General features: G+C 39.3%; 1 protein-coding gene across 1 annotated transcript; it reads left to right on the top strand.

The window, feature by feature from the left end:
* The first annotated feature begins 247 nt into the window (after nt 1-247).
* Nucleotides 248-18,870, top strand: Mpc2 (mitochondrial pyruvate carrier 2). The gene is made up of 5 exons (XM_028864383.2): nt 248-610; nt 11,379-11,419; nt 14,623-14,707; nt 16,075-16,186; nt 18,649-18,870. The coding sequence occupies exons 1-5, from the start codon at nt 502-504 to the stop codon at nt 18,689-18,691; spliced, it is 390 nt and encodes a 129-aa protein (XP_028720216.1). The 5' UTR covers nt 248-501; the 3' UTR covers nt 18,692-18,870.
* Nucleotides 18,871-19,149: the final 279 nt, after the last annotated feature.

Genomic DNA, 19,149 nt, shown 5'->3' with positions numbered 1-19,149 from the left:
CCAAAAGCTTATTTTAACCACAGCCTTCATAGTGAAAGTGAGGGGCGGAACAGACTCGCGGCTTCAGTTTCCCCTCTCCAATATGTCCTCTAGAACCGGAAGAAAGTGGGCGTCTGGTCCCGCCCCTTCCGCTCTGCGCGGCCGGCCAATTAGAGCGGGCCGCTCCGCTTGCGCAAGCGCCTCGCCCTCCCCGCGCGCGCAGCTGGGGCACGGCGACCTCTTTAGCACCTGTTGCCATGACTCCTCCTCCGTCTCCCCCGCCCTCTGGCAGGAGGCGGGCTGGGGCGGGCTTTCGCTGAGGCTCCGCCCTCCAGCCTTCGCCGGACCAGGCCTCTAGGTGCTTCACCCGGAGCTGGCAGAGCCGGGGGAAGGGCGCCTTAGGGCAGAGGCGGACCCTTCGCGCGGTGGAGAGAAAGTGACGGGGCCGCCCTTCGTTGTCAGCCAGGAACGAGGACGCAGCGGCGCTCCCACCGAGCTGCTGTCGATCCCGACGCCGCCGAGATGGCAGCTGCCGGCGCCCGAGGCCTGCGGGCCGCCTACCACCGATTCATGGATAAAGTGGAGATGTTGCTGCCAGAGAAATTGAGGCCGCTATACAACCACCCGGCAGGTAATGAATCCTGGACGGCTCGCACCGAGGTCGTCCCTCTCCTGCCAAAAGTGGGACATTAGAGGCCCAGTGACAGTTTAGTTACTGCAGGAATCTCAGAGTCCCAGGCTCGTCACCTGAAGGGAACCCATCAATTCTCCTAATCCTTCACTTTATCTCATTTTGCGCCTCTTCCCAAAGCCGAGTATCTCCACCCGGTGCCGCTGTTGACTTGGGTTGCCTTCGGCCTTTTAAACGCTGCTCAAACCCCCGACCTGGCCCTCTAGACTTGAACCTTAACTTCTGCCACGAAGGGGTCTTGGGCCACTATGTAACAGTCATTCGACTCCCCTTTTCCCTCCGTGGATTTTTAACGCACGTGAGAAAGCTGAATAGGTGTCTGATCTCAGCAGAGGGTTTGGAGTAAAGGTCATACTTCAGCTCCTGTTGGCAAAGGCCTGCTGAGGGAGCCTTTCCCAAAATTGGACTGTCCCCCACTCCCCTTCCCGGTCAATGTCACTCCTGGCTCCAGAGATCCAGTATAAACCAGTCATTACGCAATCACTGACCAGGTTCTATGTGAGCCTTTTTTATGTGGGCAGATAGGTATAGAATTCTGCTCCACCGCTTACTAAGGTGTGACCTTGGGCAGAATTCCACACCTTTGTCCTAGTCCCAATTCTTGTAAAATATATTCAGTGTGAAAATCAAAAATAACATACATGCTTGATTCTTTGGGGACGTTAGCTGTCACTTGTGCTGGATAAGTATTCTTGTAGTTGAAAATAACAATTCTTTAAGAAACTGGAAGACCCCTGTCCCTCTAGGTATTTATTATCATTCTACAGTTAGGTTATTTCTAATACAAAATGGGAATTGATAATACTTGTTTGGTTGGAGACTGAAGTTTGATTATATTATGAAGTCTTTCAAGCATAAGATTACGAACAGGAAAATTGATTCTCAGTAGAAAAAATTGAGTTACTAACATTTTTGGGTGGGTTTTGCCTTTACATAGGTAAGTCCGTATTCCGCAGTTGGTACTAGAAAGGCTTGGTTCTGCCAAGAGCTGAAGCAGCTCTCTGGGGTTTGGGCTGGTTGCTAAATCTGGTGTTCAGTTTGATAAAAGAATGGTGTGTACTTCTGCATAGACTTTAGCTTCACACTCAATAGCATTACTGCAATATAAAAACCCTTATAAAGCTGGTTTTTTGAGTTGCAATATTATTTATTTTTATTAAGGAATTTTTTTATTCATTTTTTTTTTTTTTTTTTTTTTTTGAAGGTTTTTTTATTTCATTTTTCATACCAACCACAGATCCCCCTCTCTTCCCTCCTCCCGACCCCACATCCCCCAGACCTCCCCCCTCCCCCCACCAAAAAAAAAGCTTATTTTTAAGGAACTTTATTGATGAAGTTTGTGGAGTTGCCTTTTAGTCTTTACATTTTTATGTTTTGCTATGTTTTATGGCAGAGATTTTTCAGGAGATGAGAATTGGATAGTTTGTGTAACGATCATGGTGTTACAAAGAAACTGAGTTCTGTGACAGTTCTTCCTCTCCAGCTTCGTGTTTAGGGCATGGCATGAGAACAGTGATGAGCAGAAGTTTTAAAGTACCTAAACTAACAAGGAATTGGAAGGTAGTCCTTTGTTGATCTTTTCCAAGACCCTGGCTTTTAGCCACCTGTACTTACTGTTTATAATACTTCAACTGCAGAATGAAGAGTACTTTGTGCATTTCACCCGGAAGTCTGGGTTACTTCTGTTTTAAGTGTAATACAGGGAACACAAACTTAGAAGACAGTCAGAGGTGCGCTGAGTCTTGACTGTATGACCTTGGCCTTAAAGAAATCCCCAAATCTTAGATATCTTAAAATTAAGAATCCTTGTGAAAATTAAATGATATAATATCTGTAAGACATGTAGCAAAGTATTTGTTTTTCAAATCAGAACAAATGTTCTTCCAAATAAAGGGTTTGGGCAGTTGTTGTCATTGTTTGTTTGTTTTTGTGACAAGGTCCCACCTAGTTCAGGTTGCCCTTGAACTTGCTGTGTAGCCATAGTCTTGTTTTTTTTTTTTTTTTTTTTTTTTTTTTTTTTTTGGTTTTTTCGAGACAGGTTTCTCTGTGTAGCTTGCACCTTTCCTGGAGCTCACTTGTAGCCCAGGCTGGCTCGAACTCACAGAGATCCGCCTGCTCTGCTCCGAGTGCTGGGATTAAAGGCGTGCGCAACCACGCCCGGCTAGTCTTATTTTTTTTAAACTAGAGCTCCAGGTTTGGTGGCACACTCCTTTAATCTCAGCACTCAGGAGGCAGAGACGGTCAGATCTCTGTGACTTTAGTTCCAGGACAGTCAGGACTGTGACACAGAAAAAAAAAAAAAAAAAAAAACCCGGTCTTGAAAAAGAAGAAGAAGAAAAAAAAAAAGACGAGATCTTACTACCTTCTCCTGGCTATTCTAAAACTCACCAGAACTCTTCCTGCCTCTGCTTCCCAAATGCTGGGTTTAAGGTATGTTCCACTGGGACCAGACACCTTACCAGAAAGTGTAAGTCTTTCACTGAACCTGGAGCTCATCAGTTCACCTAGGATGGCTTGTCAATGAGCTCCAGGAATCTGCTTGTCTCCACCATCTAGCTCTACACCCAGTGCTAAGGTTAACAGACATGTTCATTGTTCCTTATTTATGCGGTACTGGGAATGGAACCCAACTACAGCTCTAGCAATTAAATTTTTTAAATAATACATAAATATGCCTATCACTAAAAACTTATTTGTGATTGAAAAGTTGTAAGCACAGCAATATAGAAATGAACAAGCATGAAAAATATGACTGTTGGCTCACTAGTGTTAAACAGAGTTAGTTCCAGGACAGCCAGAGCTACACTGAGAACTCCTGTCTCGAAAAACCAAAGAGGTGGGGAAAAAGATCTAAGAAAACACTGATTATTGTTCTACTTATTACCCAGAATGAAAATAATCCCTTTGAATACCACTGTACATTAGTATTTGTAATTGAATCACCTTCTAAGCATTAGACTACATTCATATACAAGAATTCTTTCTTTTTAAAAAGTTATGATGCCGGGCGGCGGTGGTGGCCTACGCCTTTAATCCCAGCACTCGGGAGGCAGAGCCAGGTGGATCTCTGTGAGTTCGAGGCCAGCCCGGTCTACAGAGTGAGTTCCAGGAAAGGCGCAAAGCTACACAGAGAAACCCTGTCTCGAAAAACCAAAATAAATAAATAATAAATAAATAAATAATAAAAAGTTATGGAAGGTTAGAATATTAACAGTTGGAAAATATATATTGCTTGTTATACATTTTTAGATTTATTTTTGTCCCTGACAACTATTTCTAGAGAGGCAACAAGAACATATTTTATATAGATATATATTATAGAATGCTGTGTGGCCCAGAATTTTGAGGCCTTTGTCATCTGTCTGCTTATATATATCATGTGCTATGACACAGAATGATCTGTCTCTAGAAAAATAGCAGACTATGACTAAATGTGATTCCTAGACAAGTTCCTCAACTCACATAAGGGGGACATCACTTAGTCCACCGTCTAGCTAGCTGTATATAAAGCACACTGCTCCAAACAAGTCAGTTGTATAACTGTGCTCTAGGCACTTGTCAGAGCATAACTTTGAAGTTCTGTTTCACAATGTTTACTTAACAGCTTAGTTGTTGATGTGGTTTGAATGTCCTTCAACTCCTTCTATATTGAGATTGATCCTCATTGTGAGGCATTAAGTAACTGGAAATTTACTGGAGGTAGAACATTTGGGGAGTAATTAGAATGAGATAAATTCCTTAGGGTGAAGGCCTATGATTGAGTCCTAGTAACTTTGGGACAGAGACCATACACATACCTGACACAGCCTTTTCCTCTCTTGCTGAGTAGAATGCTCTGCCTTCCTCAGGACTCTGTCAACAAAAGGCCATCACTAAAAGGCCTTAGCCTGACATAATTATATTTATGAGCCAAAAGAAAGTTCTTTTTTTTTTTAAGACTTAGTCAGTTTTTATGTGTGTGTCTGTGTGCCACGTGTATGCCTGGTGCCCAAGTAGGTCAGAAGAGGTCATTGGATTTGCCTCCCTGGACTGGGAACCAAATCCCATCCTCTCTGAAAGCAACAAGTACCTTTAACCACTAAGCCATCTCCCCAACCCCAGAAAGTTATTATCAAGTACTAGCCTTAGGAATTTCATTGTAATAATGGAACATGGATGAATACAGCTGGGGACAAAAACATTACTAATTTAAAAAGCATACTTTTTTAAAATTTATGCACCAAGAGGTACATAAAATGAAACACCAGTATTAATAATCATGTTCTTAGTGTTAAGTCAGAACCAGTTTTAGCACAGATAAAAATGGTTTTGTCAATCAGTAATGGTGTCAGATACTAACCTCCACACCCTAAGGATGTGTGTGGGTAGTTGGCCACGTGGTATCAAGCAGGTGGACTTGCATAGTATATGGAACTAAGAGGGGTGTTGAAAAGTAAAAGACGTGCACAGTTAATCAGTGCATACTAAACTCAGAGAAGTTCTGATATGCTGCTGAATGCTAAGGCAGCCATAGGTAACAGTTCTGCACTGTATATATGCATGTACATACACACACAGAGAGAGCACTTTTGGGTTTTGTTTTGTTTTTGTTTGTTTTTTGTTTTGTTTGGGGGGCTTTGAGGCAGAATCTCATGTAGGCCAGTTTGGCCTTGCTATGTAGCTAAGCCAAAGCTGACCTTAAACTGATCCTCCTGCCTCTGCCAACTGAGAGCTACACATAAAGAATGAATGAACAGATCTCAGACAAGCCCAGAAAGTCATGTCTGTACTCCCAGCACTCAGGAGATAAAGAGGATGAGAGTTTAGAAAGTAGAGAAAAGGAAGGTGTGATAGAGAATGGTGTGAAAGGAATGAGAAGAGGTAGTGGCCTTCTTTGTGACCTTCCAGCATTCAATAAGAAAGTTGATTCTTCACTTTGGACACAGTGAATACCAGTTCAGTGTTTGTTAATTTATGTGTGCATGAGCTTTTCCAAGAAGGAAGTCTCTCTCTCCCTACCCCCCCCGCCCCATAGAAAGAATCATACATACATATAGCCTATGTTCTGGATAGAACTGATTTATCCATTGATAACTCCTCACAGCCAAAGAAACCGGGAAATAAAATTTGGTTTATAAAAGTCCATCAGCCTATCCGTGGTGCTTGTGCACCCCTGTAAGCCCAGTCCTCAGAAGGAAGAGGCAGGCGGAGCTCTGGGAGTTCAAAGCTACATGCTGAGGTCCTGTCCCAGAAAACCCAAAAAAGAAAGAACAGGGGGAAGGTATGCCAACCTGCCACCCATGGAGACTGAGGCAGGAAGATCACCTCAGGTTCAAGACCAGCCTGGACTGAACAGTTTGGTCCAAGATCCCTTGAACTAGACGATGAGAGCTGCTCCAAGAAAACAAAACCAAAAAACAGGAGCTGGGCAGGATGGCTCTGCGGTAAAGGCACCTAACAGCCGGAGTTTGACCCCTGGGACCCACATAGCAGGACAAAACTGGCTCTCAAAGGTTGTCCTCTGACCTTTATGTGCATGTCTAGTGCATGCGCCACTCCCACAAACACATTAAATAAATGTGATGAGTAATATAAAAAAAGAAAAGAAAAAACTATTGTGCTATTTGCTATATTTCCATTATCTTTAAGCAGAAAATTTTAAATGTATATAGAATACTGTCTGGTGTTTCTAAATTATCAATTATTGAGGCCTTTCCTACTTTTGAGAGTAGTCTTAAGGAAAAAAAAGATGAATTGTTAATTCCTTGTCTAAAAAGAGTGTACATTTCTCTTTAATAATGGCTTTCTTTTTTGTTGAGCTCTAAATTGAAATTTCTTAAATTCATTTTCCACTTAGTTATTTCATTAAAAAATAAACATTAATAACTACTGTTATTTATACTTCTGATTATCCTGATATTAAGTTATTATAATCACATTAGAGATAATTATCATTTATGTTTATGTTTTCTTGTGAGACTAACTATAGTTGTATATAACATAACCCTGTTTTTTGTCTCACTAAAACTTTGTTTAGATCAAGTGACAGCTTCTATGTCTGAATTCACACAATATCTGCATTTATTTGCTATATACTTTGAAGTTGAGATCAAATGAAAGAGCAAACTAAGTTTTCTTTGAAATGTTTATGGTTATATTGGTTGGTGCACCCCCTCCCCCAAGAGACAGGGTCTCACTATGAAGTCCTTGATGGTCTAGAAGAGACCAGAAAGGCCTTCAAGTTCACAAAATCTACCTATCTCTACTTTCTGAACGCTGGGATTAAAGGTGTGTATGATCACACCCAGCCCTCCTTTTCTTTTTAACAATTTAAAAGCAAAGTTAAAAAAAACAAAAGCAAGCCACCTTGTTTTGGGAGTGGTGGGTCATATCTGTAATCCTATTCCTTGGGAGACTAAGGCCAGAAGAAAGCAGTGAATTCAGGGTCAGCCTGGGCTACCTAGGGACTTCCAAGTCATTTTGGGCTACACAGTGAAACAGTCCCCAAACCCCACACCATCTCAAAAAAAAAAAAGCCAGCAATTTAGAAAGTCTTAACATATGTGCTACTGATACTTTTCTGTTTAGTACTTAAAGTTATTAAACACATTTAAAGTTTGTTTTCATTATTTAAAGCTATCACTAATTGTTGTTGGAGAGATGTCTCAGCAGTTAAGAGCATTTGCAGCTCTTACAAAGCAACTATGTTTGGTTCCCCATACCCAGATGGTAGCTCATAGCCATACGTAACTCCAGTTTCGGGAATCTGACACCCTCTTCTGACCCCTATGGACACTAGGTATGAATATGATACACATACATACATACATACAGGCAAAACACTTAAAGTATTAAATAAATCTAATTTTTTTCCACTAGTTAAAATACCTTTCTTGTGCCAAAATCCTGGCCACTTAATTTTATATTTGAAGGTTTTTTTTGGAATGAAGGGTTAGTTGGTTGTTTTGATTTTTTTTGTTTTGTTTTTTGGTTGGTTGTTTGGTTCTGTAAGCATTTGTACAGTTATATTTTTAAACTGTTATCTAGCTTGGAGCATTTGAGTAAATTAGTTACTAGGTAAACCTACTGGAAAGCTTTACTGTTCATTAACCCAAATGTTTAACCATTAAACTTTCAGAGAAGCTAGAATCTAAGGACCTTTCTTAGAAAACAATTTAGGATGACAACAGAATAAACAGTGTTGAGATGGTGGAGACTGGGAGAATCCAAAAGTATTCAAAGTAAATATGGACACCCGTTTAACCCAGAGACTGAGAAGGTACACTTCCCTGAGTGAGGAAAACAAGTTTCAAGCAGTAACAAAAACCAACTTAAGAAACTGATACAGCCTATGATCCAGGGCTTCCATGTATGACAAAGGACAGTGACCTTGGCATGATGACTGGAACCTCCTCCCCAGCTCACTCTAAATGAAATGACAGGACTCTGTATTCTGAGTTTAGGATGGGCATCATAGTCTAAGAGTTGAGTAACTTTTTGGTAGTAAAAGTCTAGTGAAGTTATCATGAAGGAAGCCTGTGCCCCTGGAGATGAGAAAACAACGAATTCTGACCTTGAGAATAAAGCAATGCCAATGCCACTCTTGGTCAAACATAAAGTTTGACTATCTTGATAAGCTTCTATACTGGATGTAGTTAAGCCCAGTGTGGAAGACAATAGACTATATGAGCTGCTTCGGGTGTTCAAAGGAGCATTTAGCTTAATCTGGAGATGTTAAAGAAGGCTAACGTGATAACCTGAAGCCTAAAACAAGATTTTGAGGGATGAAAGTAAAGGGATTTAGATATTGGTAAGTCTAGTATAACTTTTTTTGTGTAGTGCTGAGACTCAAACAGAAGACTTCACACCACATATGGTGGTAGTTTATACTGCAATCAAAGTCTTATATATCATTTTCAGAATAAGTCTCCAAACTCTAGAAGATTGCAGCAGAGATCAGGTCTTTGTGAGTACAATTATAATGCTAAGCTTCATTTTCTCAGGTATCTCATATTAAATTATTTTTACATTTTTTTCCATACACCTTCACCTACTCTATGTATATTGTAAGTTTTGGAACAAATTTGTAGACAGTGTTAAAATGGTTGATGGGAGAATTAAAACTATCAAAAGGTTCTAAGTTTTGATGCTTATAATTGAATAGAAAAAAATCTGTTAAGAGCACTGGCTGCTCTTCTAGAGGAACCAGCTTCAATTCCCAGCACCCACACAGTGGCTCACAACTGTCTGAAACTCCAGTTTCAGGAATCCAACACCCTCTTCTGACCTCCTAGGGCACCAGTCACACAAGTGGTGCACAGACATACATGTGAGGAAATCACTCATATAAATCAAATCAAATCCATAATGAATCTAATCTAAAGTGTTTCTAATGCCAGAAACACTTCTTGAAAAACCTTACTCAGATATAAGACTGTTTTATGTTATAAATTGCATTTTATTGTACATACAAAGTGCAAAGCTCTTATAGAAATATAATGATTTAATTACAGAAAGAGATTTTGAATATTTTTTTTACCTTCATTCCTCAGCATGTAAGTACCAAATTCATATATCCTTGGATTACATTGTGAAAATATTTGATAATAAAAATTATTGAGTGCTGGAAAGATGGTTCAGCAGTTAAGAGCACTTGCTGCTCTTCTGGAGAACCTGAAATCTGTTCTTAGCACCCACATCAAACAGCTTACAGCTTCCTGTAACTGTAGCTTCAAAGGAGCTGATGGATCTCTGTGAGTTCAAAGATAGCCTGGTCAATATAACAAATTCCAGGCTAACCAGCTCTACATAGTAAGACCCTGTCTTAAAGAATTATGGTTGTGACACCTTTAATCCCAGCACTCGGAGGCAGAGGCAGGCAGATTTTTGAGTTCAAGGCCAGCCTGGGCTACAGAGCGAGATCCAGGACAGGCACCAAAACTACACAGAGAAACCCTGTCTCAAAAAAAAAGAAAAGAAAAAAGAATTATGGTTGCAAAGTAAAGTAGACTATTAAGGCAGTAGTAATGGACATGGGCATAATCAGAGTTTTTAACCTTCTTGAATTTGCTTTTATAAATCACTTTTATATTAGATTGCATAATGTTTACATAATGATATAAGGATTCCAGGAATAGTGGGACATGCCTGTACAATCTTACCATTAGTTCCAGGCCAGTCTGAGCTACACTTTAGCAAGAACATGTCTCAAAAAGAGAAAAAAGAAGGAAATGTATTTTGTTGATCACATGTATATAAGCACATATATAATATTGAGTATTCTGATATGTTCTAAACTTGGCAGGTTTAGTTACATTTTAAATTCCCCTGACAAAATCTGTCTCTCACCTCACAGTGTCCTCTGGAAGTAAAAAGAATTGTTTGTCTATGGGGCTCACTGGATGCTCAGCTTGAATGCATCTTACAGCTTCTCTGAAAGTCATGCTTCTCAGATTCTAGGTTATCTATCTAAGAAAAGCAATTCTTTTCTTTCTTTGTTTTTGAGAAAGGCTCTTTCTGTGTAGCCCAGGCTAGCCATGAACTCACAGCAATACTCCTACTTCAGCCTCTCAAGTGGTGAGATTATAGGTATGAGTCACCTCACCCAGATCAAAATTCATTTCAGATATTTCAGATATTTATTTAACATTTTAGGTATGTGGTGGTGGCACACGCCCTTAATCCCAGCACTCCCACACGGGAGGCAGAGGCAGGCGGATCTCTGTGAGTTCAAGGCCACCCTGGGCTACAGAGTGAGTTCCAGGACAGGCTCCAAAGCTACACAAGAGAAACCCTGTCTCGAAAAACAAACAAACCAACCAACCAACAAACAAAAAAATAACATTTTAAAGCAGGGACATACCAGACTGACTAAAATGAGGACCTTGCTACTAAGGAACTTTTGAGATTCTGTCTCAAAAAACAGATGTTAAAGGGTGTGTATATGTGTATGTAAAATAATGTATAATATATGTATATGTTGAAATATATTAAATAAAATAGAATATACAGAATTTTTACAAGAACTTTTAATAGGGTGCATACAATGAATTGTCATTTATGGCTACAGTTGTTAATAAATTGAATGAACCTTACTAAAGCTTATGTTACTAAAATTTTATGATTTGCTATTTCCTCTAAAGATTGTCTGTGACCAAACTAAAATTAAGTTCCTTGTTCAAATCAAAGCACTGGGAAAGATTTCCAGAACCATCTCCATTGTTCTTTTAAGATTTATTATTATTTATGTGTATATGTGTATGTCAGTATAGAGTATTTATACAAGAGTGCAGTGCCTGCAGAGGTCACAGGAGGACATCAGATCCCCTGGAGCAGGAGTTGCAGGTGGTTGTGAGCCACTGAACTGAACTTAGGTCCTCTGGGAATAGCATGTGCTCTTAACTACTGGAGTGGTTATCCTGCAACTAGCTCTGTAGACTCATCTAGCCTCCTCCTCCGAGATGAGCCTGCCTATGCCTCCTGAGTGCTGGGATTACAAAAGACTGTGCCATAACACCTGGCTCACCTTAGCTTATTTTTAATGTGATAAATACTAGTAGTGGGCAATAATATCAGAAAGACACATGAAAGATTGATGTTACAGTGTTTTTGTACCTTTCTAAATGTTAATATAAAGTGTATAGAAAGCAGAGTAGAATTTGGTGTTAGCTGATAAAGGAATACATATATATTTGATTACTTCTGAATTTTTCTTTCTTTTATTTTTCAGGCCCCAGAACAGTTTTTTTCTGGGCTCCAATAATGAAATGGGTAAGTCTTAAGTTTTAACAGGAGTTACTTAAAATAATTAATTTCTTAATAGAAATTTACTAATTTGAGATAAATCTTATGAAGGATATACTAGCTACCTTAGTTTATCTGAATTCTGTTTATCAGAAAGGGCCTCTGGATACACATTTCTTTTTTCTTTTTTTTTTTTCTTTTTGGAGCTGATGACTGAACCCAGGGCCTTACACTTGCTAGGCAAGTGCTCTACCACTGAGCTAAATCCCCAACCCCTGGATACACATTTTTTAACAAAACATACAGAGCTACACATGGTGGTACAGCCTCTTATTCAGTACTTTGATGGCAGAGATAGGAAGATCAAGGGGTTTAAGTCTCTCTACTGGCCATGTATAGAATTTGAGGCCAGCCTAAGTAATGACTCTGTCTAATACATATATTACATAAAAGCATTTGGTGTAAATGATAGAGCCTATGGCTTTTTGGCTCCAAGATTATTACTTTTATATATTTTATATGTATATATGTACATATATAGAATGGATAATATATATCCATTCTAGTGACTGTTTGTGGCAAATCACTGAAAAGGATCTGTTTGGAACTTTGACAAATGCAGATCTTCAGTCCCCATCACAGGTCTACTTAATCTGAAAAACTCCAGGGATAGAGCCCAGTAAGCTGTGTTTTAATAACCTCTGCAGGTGATTCTGGTGTCCTCTAAGTTGAAAACTGCTGGTCTGTAAACTCTTTTAATATGACAGAATTCATATAAAATTACCATCTTAACCATTTTTGCTTTTGTATTTTAAATATACATCTGGGTAGTGCTCAGTGCATTATCATATAGCTAATCTGCTTTATATCTTGGAGACTTGAGGACCATTACACACTCCTACATACTGCTTCTTTCTCTTAAAATAGCATTCTACTTGTTAGTTAGCCAATTTCTATGAATTTGGCTGTTCTAGGTACCTCATGGAAGTGAAATCATGCAATGTTTTTTAAAGATTTATTTATGTCTGTGTCTGTGTGCACTATTTGCACATGTTGCTGGTACCTGAGGAGGCCAAAAGGGGGTGACAGATTTCCTGAAGCTGGAGTTAGTTAGAGACATCTGTGAACTGCCCAGCATTGGTGCTAGGAACCTAACTCTGGTCCTCTGCAAGAGCAAACAAGCACGCTTAACTGTTAAACCATCTCTCCAGTCCCATGGAATCATGCAATGTTTATTTCACTGAACGAGTCCTCCGGTTTACTGCATATTTGAATTTGCTTTGTTTTGTAGCTGAATAATACTCATTGTGTTGCTGGGTGCAGGTCTGGCTGCTTGCTGCTTGAAAGCCAGTACTGTAGGAGCTAAGACGTGGTGGAAGGGAAATTAGATTTATTCAAAGACTGGTACTTTGGAAAACAGGGAGGCTTTTGTGCTACTGTTAGAAAATCAGACATAAAAGGTTTTTAGCATGGTTATGGTAGCACACACCTTTAATCCCAACACTCAGAGGAGTCAGGTCAGTTGGAAGGTAGCCCATTCTACATAGAGATTCATAATTTTTTTTTAAAAAAGGGCTTTTAGAGCAAGGCACAGGGGTCAGTTGCAGGAATAATACATGCTGGACAGAGTCCTTATCATCTATAGCATTTGTCTCCCGTTTTTCTTCTTTCTCCTCTGCAAACATCATAATGGACCCTTAGCCTCCTGAAGATCTTTAAACAGCCATAGTTCCTTTTTTTTTTTTTTTAATTGATTTGCAGTATGGATTGCTCTCAGGGTCTGCATATGCTAGGCAAGTGGTGTACTGCACTGAAGTGCATCCCCAGCTTAACATACTACTATTGTGCAAGTTAAATTTCAGCAGTTCATGTGCTTTGTGTTAGTCAGTGCATAAACTAAATAACAAGGAGCAGTTACATAGTTGGGTGTAATCTTAAAGTTACCAGGTGCTTTGTTTTGGGTTTTTTGCTGTTATTGTTATTATTTTGTTTTTTGTTGTTGTTGGGTTTTTTGTTTGTTTGTTGTTTTTGGGTTGTTTGGGTTGTTTATTTGGTTGGTTGGTTGGTTGGTTGGTTGGTTGGTTGGTTGGTTGGTTTTTCAAGACAAGGTTTCTCTGTGTAGTTTTGGTGCCTGTCCTGGAACTCACTCAGTAGCCCAGGCTGGCCTCGAACTCATAGAGATCCGCCTGCCTCTGCCTCCCAATTGCTGAGCCTAAAGGTGTGCGCCACCACTGCCCAGCTGGTTTGGGTTTTTAAATTGTGTTTTGTTTTGTTTTTGTTTCTGGCCTCTTGCATGGATAGCACAAAAGCTCTATCATGGAGTTATATCCTCACCCTCTTTTTTACCTTTTGTTTTGAGACATAGTCTCACTAAATTACCCAGATTGCCTTGAACTTTTGATCCTCAGCTCTCGTTTTTATTTTGGAATAGGACTTCATTAAGATACCTCTGCTGACCTTTGAAATCACTTTGTAGTTGAGAATGGCCTTAAACCTGTGATCCTCCTTCCCTTAGCCTCCAAATATCTTGGATTGCAAGGCTATAGGAGCCAGTCCCAGCTCAGTACCACGCTTTCTGAGTGATGCTGACGTTAGGGTATGTGTGGGGGACTCTATAAGAGACACTGAAAGCACAGCAGGAGTAGGAATGGGCTGGAGAGATGCTCAGTGCTCTAGAGCATTGCTGCTCTTATAGATACCTAGATCAGTTCCCAGCATCTACATGATGCCTCGCTGCCCACTTTAACTCCAGGAGCAAGGGTTCCAATGCCCTCGTATGGCCTCCGTGGACACTGCACACAGATGGTACACATATATATGCAGGCAAAATGCTCATACACATAGAAAATAAAAATAAATCTTTAAAAACACACAACAAGGAATATATGGCCATGTGTGCTTTAATGTTAAAGAAAAATCATCTAGGGCCAATAAGAGCTCAGTGGGTAAAGGCACCTTTGAAAATAAGGAAAAATCATCTAACAAGCTAAAATTATCAGTAACTTTCCTGGTACTTCTTTTAAAAAAAACCAAAGAATATTGATAGAAAACATAAAAGGAGAATTTGTTGTAGCTTTTTGTTATGCTCTGAAAGTTTTTAATGTTATGGACAATATTATGAGTATAGCTCTCATGTGGAAATTCACAAATACTTTATGTCTAATTTAAAATTTAAAATCATTATGCCTCCCTTTATGCCCTATCCCCATGTCTTAAATGTGTGTTTGCAGGGATTGGTGTGTGCAGGGTTAGCTGACATGGCCAGACCTGCAGAGAAACTCAGCACAGCTCAATCCACCGTACTGATGGCTACAGGTAAATTAAAAGCTTCCATATTCCACTGTTGTAGAACACTATTCCTGAGGAGGGATGAGAAAATGTCTACTCGCTACAGCTAAGGAGCTGATACCACCAAAGTTCAGCTTGGTGAACCAGTGAGTTTCTTGGAGTTGCTTACAGAAGTAGGGGTTCAGAGATTACTTAGAGGACCAGAAATTACTCAGATAGCAGCCTCACTGAAAACCTGCCCCAGCAGAATGTATCATTTCTATCAAAGTCTGGTAAGTTACAACAAATAAGTTAAAAGTGGCTGAGCTTATGTTATCTAGATTTTAGATTCAGCTTATGTTATCTAGATTTTAGATTCAACATTTTATTGTCTAAGTGGGTTCTCATCTTTCATGGTTCTCTCTCTCCTCCCTCCTCCTCCCTCCCTCTCAAGTACACAAGCTCACTGCACAACCTGCAAGCAGCTTGATAGGTTAGACAATGTTTCTTCTAAGCTCTGTTGGTCTAATGTCTTCCAGGCAGCTTAGCTTATCACAGAGGCGCTCTCAGCCTTGTTTACTGTTTATATAAACTTGAAGAGAGGGACTGGGTGCCTCTGGTGAGTTTTAGGAACTTCTTGATACTTTTGAATTTACTTCTTGAGTTTTAACTAGCTTCTCTTCAGATCAATCTGAGTCTTTTATTTGTTTATACTGAGAATTTCATACATGCATATAATATGTTTTAATCAGCCCCCCACCATGTTTCCCCTCCCAACAACAATAACAAAAGGAACATCCTGAGTCTTAACAAACTTCCTTCCAAGATAGACCCTTTTATCCTGAAAGAGATTGCTATACAATAACCACATACTAGCTGAAGAGATGACTTAGCCTTTAAAGGCTAGGTGTACAACCAAACTGTTTAGTTTTATGTTCATTTAATGATTTTACTCTGCAAATGTCTGCATACATATTTACTTATCCATCTCTAGGGAATTACTGCATTATGGATAGCTTAGGCAGAAAGGTTATTGGGAATAAGTATCTGCTTGAGGTTTTGCTTTTCAGGTTTTTACATAAACACACTTTTATAAGTGGGAAGATGGTATAGTTAATTAATGTTCATTGGTTTCTAGCAAAGTCTCCCTTTAATGTAAGAACTGGGAATTTATATAATACCGAAAAATTATATCATGAGAATTTTTATGACATATATAATAATTATATAAATATAATTTTATATAATACAATTTAAAGGTACTTTTTAAGACTCATAGTACCGCATTTCTTTGTCCTTCATCCTGTGTTATTATTGTCATAGCCTTATTCATAGTTAACCTTGCTCTAATATTAATATTAAAATACATTATTCTAGAAAAGTCTGTGCCCTTAAAAAATGCTTTGTTTCAACAGGGTTTATTTGGTCAAGGTACTCACTTGTAATTATACCAAAAAATTGGAGTTTGTTTGCTGTTAATTTCTTTGTGGGGTCAGCAGGAGCCTCTCAGCTGTTTCGTATTTGGAGGTAAGCCTACTACCAAAGTGTAGTAGAACTGGTTCAGAAGCTACCTAGATGGCTGTGTGTGTGTGTGTGTGTGTGTGTGTGTGTTGTGTGTGTGATTGTGTACATGTGTGTTTGTAATTCACATATAATATTGACAAAATTGTGTATGAAGTAGAAATGTATCATTTCTATCAAAGTCTGGTAAGTTACAACAAATAAGTTAAAAGTGGCTGAGCTTATGTTATCTAGATTTTAGATTCAACATTTTATTGTCTAAGTGGGTTCTCATCTTTCATGGTTCTCTCTCTCCTCTCTCTCTCCTCCCTCCTCCTCCCTCCCTCTCTATGACAACTGCATTAATTAATTTTCTGTTGCTGTAATAAAATACCATGACCAAAAGCAACGTAAAGAAGAGCATGTTTATTTGGATTATGGTTCCAGAAGAACAGAGTCGATGATGGCAGGAAAGGCGTGGCAATAGTTAGGGAAAGCATAGCTGCAGGAACAGGAAGCTGGTTGATCACATTTTCATCCGCATATAGGAAGCAGGGAGAGAACAGGAAGTGGAGCATACCAATGAAATCTCAAAGCCAGCCCTCATTCAGACTACCATCACAACATATAAAACTCACGATTTACTAAGTAATTTCCAGCATCTGCTTTTTATCACCTGCTTTCAACCATGTGTAATAAGTGAGCTTTAAATGTATAGGGTATAGTATTAGGAATAACATTTGGAGTGAGGTATTCCATGAACACTGGAAAGTTTTTAAAAACTGTTTACTCAGTAGTTAACACTGGGCTGAGAAGATGGATCAGCAGTTAAGAGTATTCATTTTTTTAAGGAAGTGGGGAAAGCCAGGCTTGGTGGTTCACACCTCTAATCCTAGTGCTGAGGAGGCAGAGATAAGAGGACCCTGTAGCTTGCTGGACAGTCAGTCTTCCCAAACTAGGGAGTTTCAGATTCAGTGAGAGACTGTCTCCAAAAAAGAAAAAAAGGTGGAAAACAATTGAGGACAATACCTGTCACTGACCTCTGTCTCATACACACAAGCAAGCACACACGTATGTACTACACATATACAAAAAAAGGTTAATATTGTCATGACAAATAGTGGTGTTACAATCAAATATTTGAAGTCTGTTTTTCAAGAAATCTAAGAAGTATGATAAGCTTCATATTGCTTATGTGATTTTTCTGCTGTTATAAACAAAAAAAATAAAAAGTTAATGAAGTCTAAAGGATTATATAGAATAAAGACTAGCTCTATAGTTGAGTCTTCTCTGGATTAATGAGAACTGAGGAAACTTACGTTTACATAAACTTTAAGTGTTTATAACCTATTAGTCTATCAGTGGGAGAAAGTTGTTGTTTTTTTTTTTTTACTTCTAGTAATCAATCAAGAACCCATTCCCACTTGGTTTTGTTTAGATGCTTTGTGAGTATAAAATGAAACATTGTAGTTGATCACATTTTGCCAATTTTATATAAATACATTAGCCATGGGGCATTCGAGGTTGAACCTAGAGGACTGGAGGATAGCACAGCTGTTAGGCATGCCAACTGCTCTTACTGGAGACTGAAATTTGATTCCCAGCACACACTTCAGGTAGCTTACAATTGCCTACAACTCCAAGTCCCAGGAAATCTAGAATGGTCTTCTGGTCTCTCTAGAAGCCACCACACACACACAATCACACACTCAGATACACACACAAATAATTTTTTGTTTTAAATAATGAAAATAGGTAGTGGGTGTGACTTAGAGGTTCAATGATTGCCTAGCATGTGTAAGCCCCTGGATTGGACCCCCCCAGCACTGGATTTTTTTCCTTTGATTTTTTTCATTGTTTTGTTTTTCAAGACAGAGTTTCTCTATGTAGCCCTAGGTGTCTTAGATAGAACTCCCTCTGTAGACCATGTTGACTTCAAACTCAGAGATCCATGTACTGGGATTAAAGGGGTATACCACCACGGCCCATCGTGTGTGTGTGTGTGTGTGTGTGTGTGTGTGTGTGTGTGTGTGTGTGTGTGTGTGTTTTCTTTAAAATTAAAAATTACATTTTTATATAGGAAATTTTCGTCATATCAGCAGTTAGAACTTCGGCAGTTGAGATCTGAAACACAGTGAAGGCAAATGAACTCTTTTTTTTTTTTTTTTTTTTTGGTTTTTCGAGACAGGGTTTCTCTGTGTAGCTTTGCGCCTTTTCCTGGAACTCACTTGGTAGCCCAGGCTGGCCTCGAACTCACAGAGATCCGCCTGGCTCTGCCTCCCAAGTGCTGGGATTAAAGGCATGCGCCACCACCGCCCGGCCGCAAATGAACTCTTTAGGTGTCTCTTTTCCTGCTGCCTGTTTCTATCTGAAGTTCCTTAGAAGATTACATTTATAGTTATGTAGCCATTTGACAATGGGAAAGAAGTGGAATGTGCTTCCCATTCCCTTTTTATTGGTCATGATCTGTCTTTCTGTTTCCTTTCTAGATATAATGAAGAACTCAAAGCTAAAGGAATCAAGAGTTCCTGATCACCTGAACAATCCAGATGTGGACAGAAACATTGGAACCTAGTTTATTTAATTATTGATAAGGTGATACTATCTTCTGGTAACGTCTGAAAAGATTGAAAAAGAAACCTAACTGTAATTAATAACTAGCACTTGACTCCACAGAAAAATAAAGCAAACTTTTAATAACGGTCTCTCTACATATGACTCCAGGAACTTCCCTATGGGTAGCACTAGCCTTGTTTTCTACCACTTGTCCATAATAAACCCCACTTGATCACACATAGCCCAGCTTCATCTTTTAGTTAACTAAATTGTGTAAGGCAAACACACTCCAGCAAACAGAGGGTTAAATCAAGGACAGTAGAGTGGCCACAAGTGGAAGTGATGTCCGAGGGGTGAGAAGCAGCTAGTAGAAGGGCGAGCAAACCGCCTTTCGACTCTTTTCAAACATTCTCCCTAAAGTATTTGGATTTTTT

The sequence above is a fragment of the Peromyscus leucopus genome, chromosome 15, assembly GCF_004664715.2.
Source record: "Peromyscus leucopus breed LL Stock chromosome 15, UCI_PerLeu_2.1, whole genome shotgun sequence".
NCBI lineage: Eukaryota > Metazoa > Chordata > Mammalia > Rodentia > Cricetidae > Peromyscus > Peromyscus leucopus.
The sequence above is the reverse complement of the archived record's forward strand: the minus strand, read 5'-3'. Positions and strand labels throughout refer to the sequence as shown.

Bases quoted from the DNA above. Each gene is read 5' to 3' on its own strand.
- Mpc2 (XM_028864383.2), top strand. From the start codon at position 502: ATGGCAGCTGCCGGCGCCCGAGGCCTGCGGGCCGCCTACCACCGATTC. The intron at 14,708-16,074 runs GTAAATTAAAAG...TTGTTTCAACAG, and splicing joins CACCGTACTGATGGCTACAG to GGTTTATTTGGTCAAGGTAC. The intron at 16,187-18,648 runs GTAAGCCTACTA...TTTCCTTTCTAG, and splicing joins CAGCTGTTTCGTATTTGGAG to ATATAATGAAGAACTCAAAG.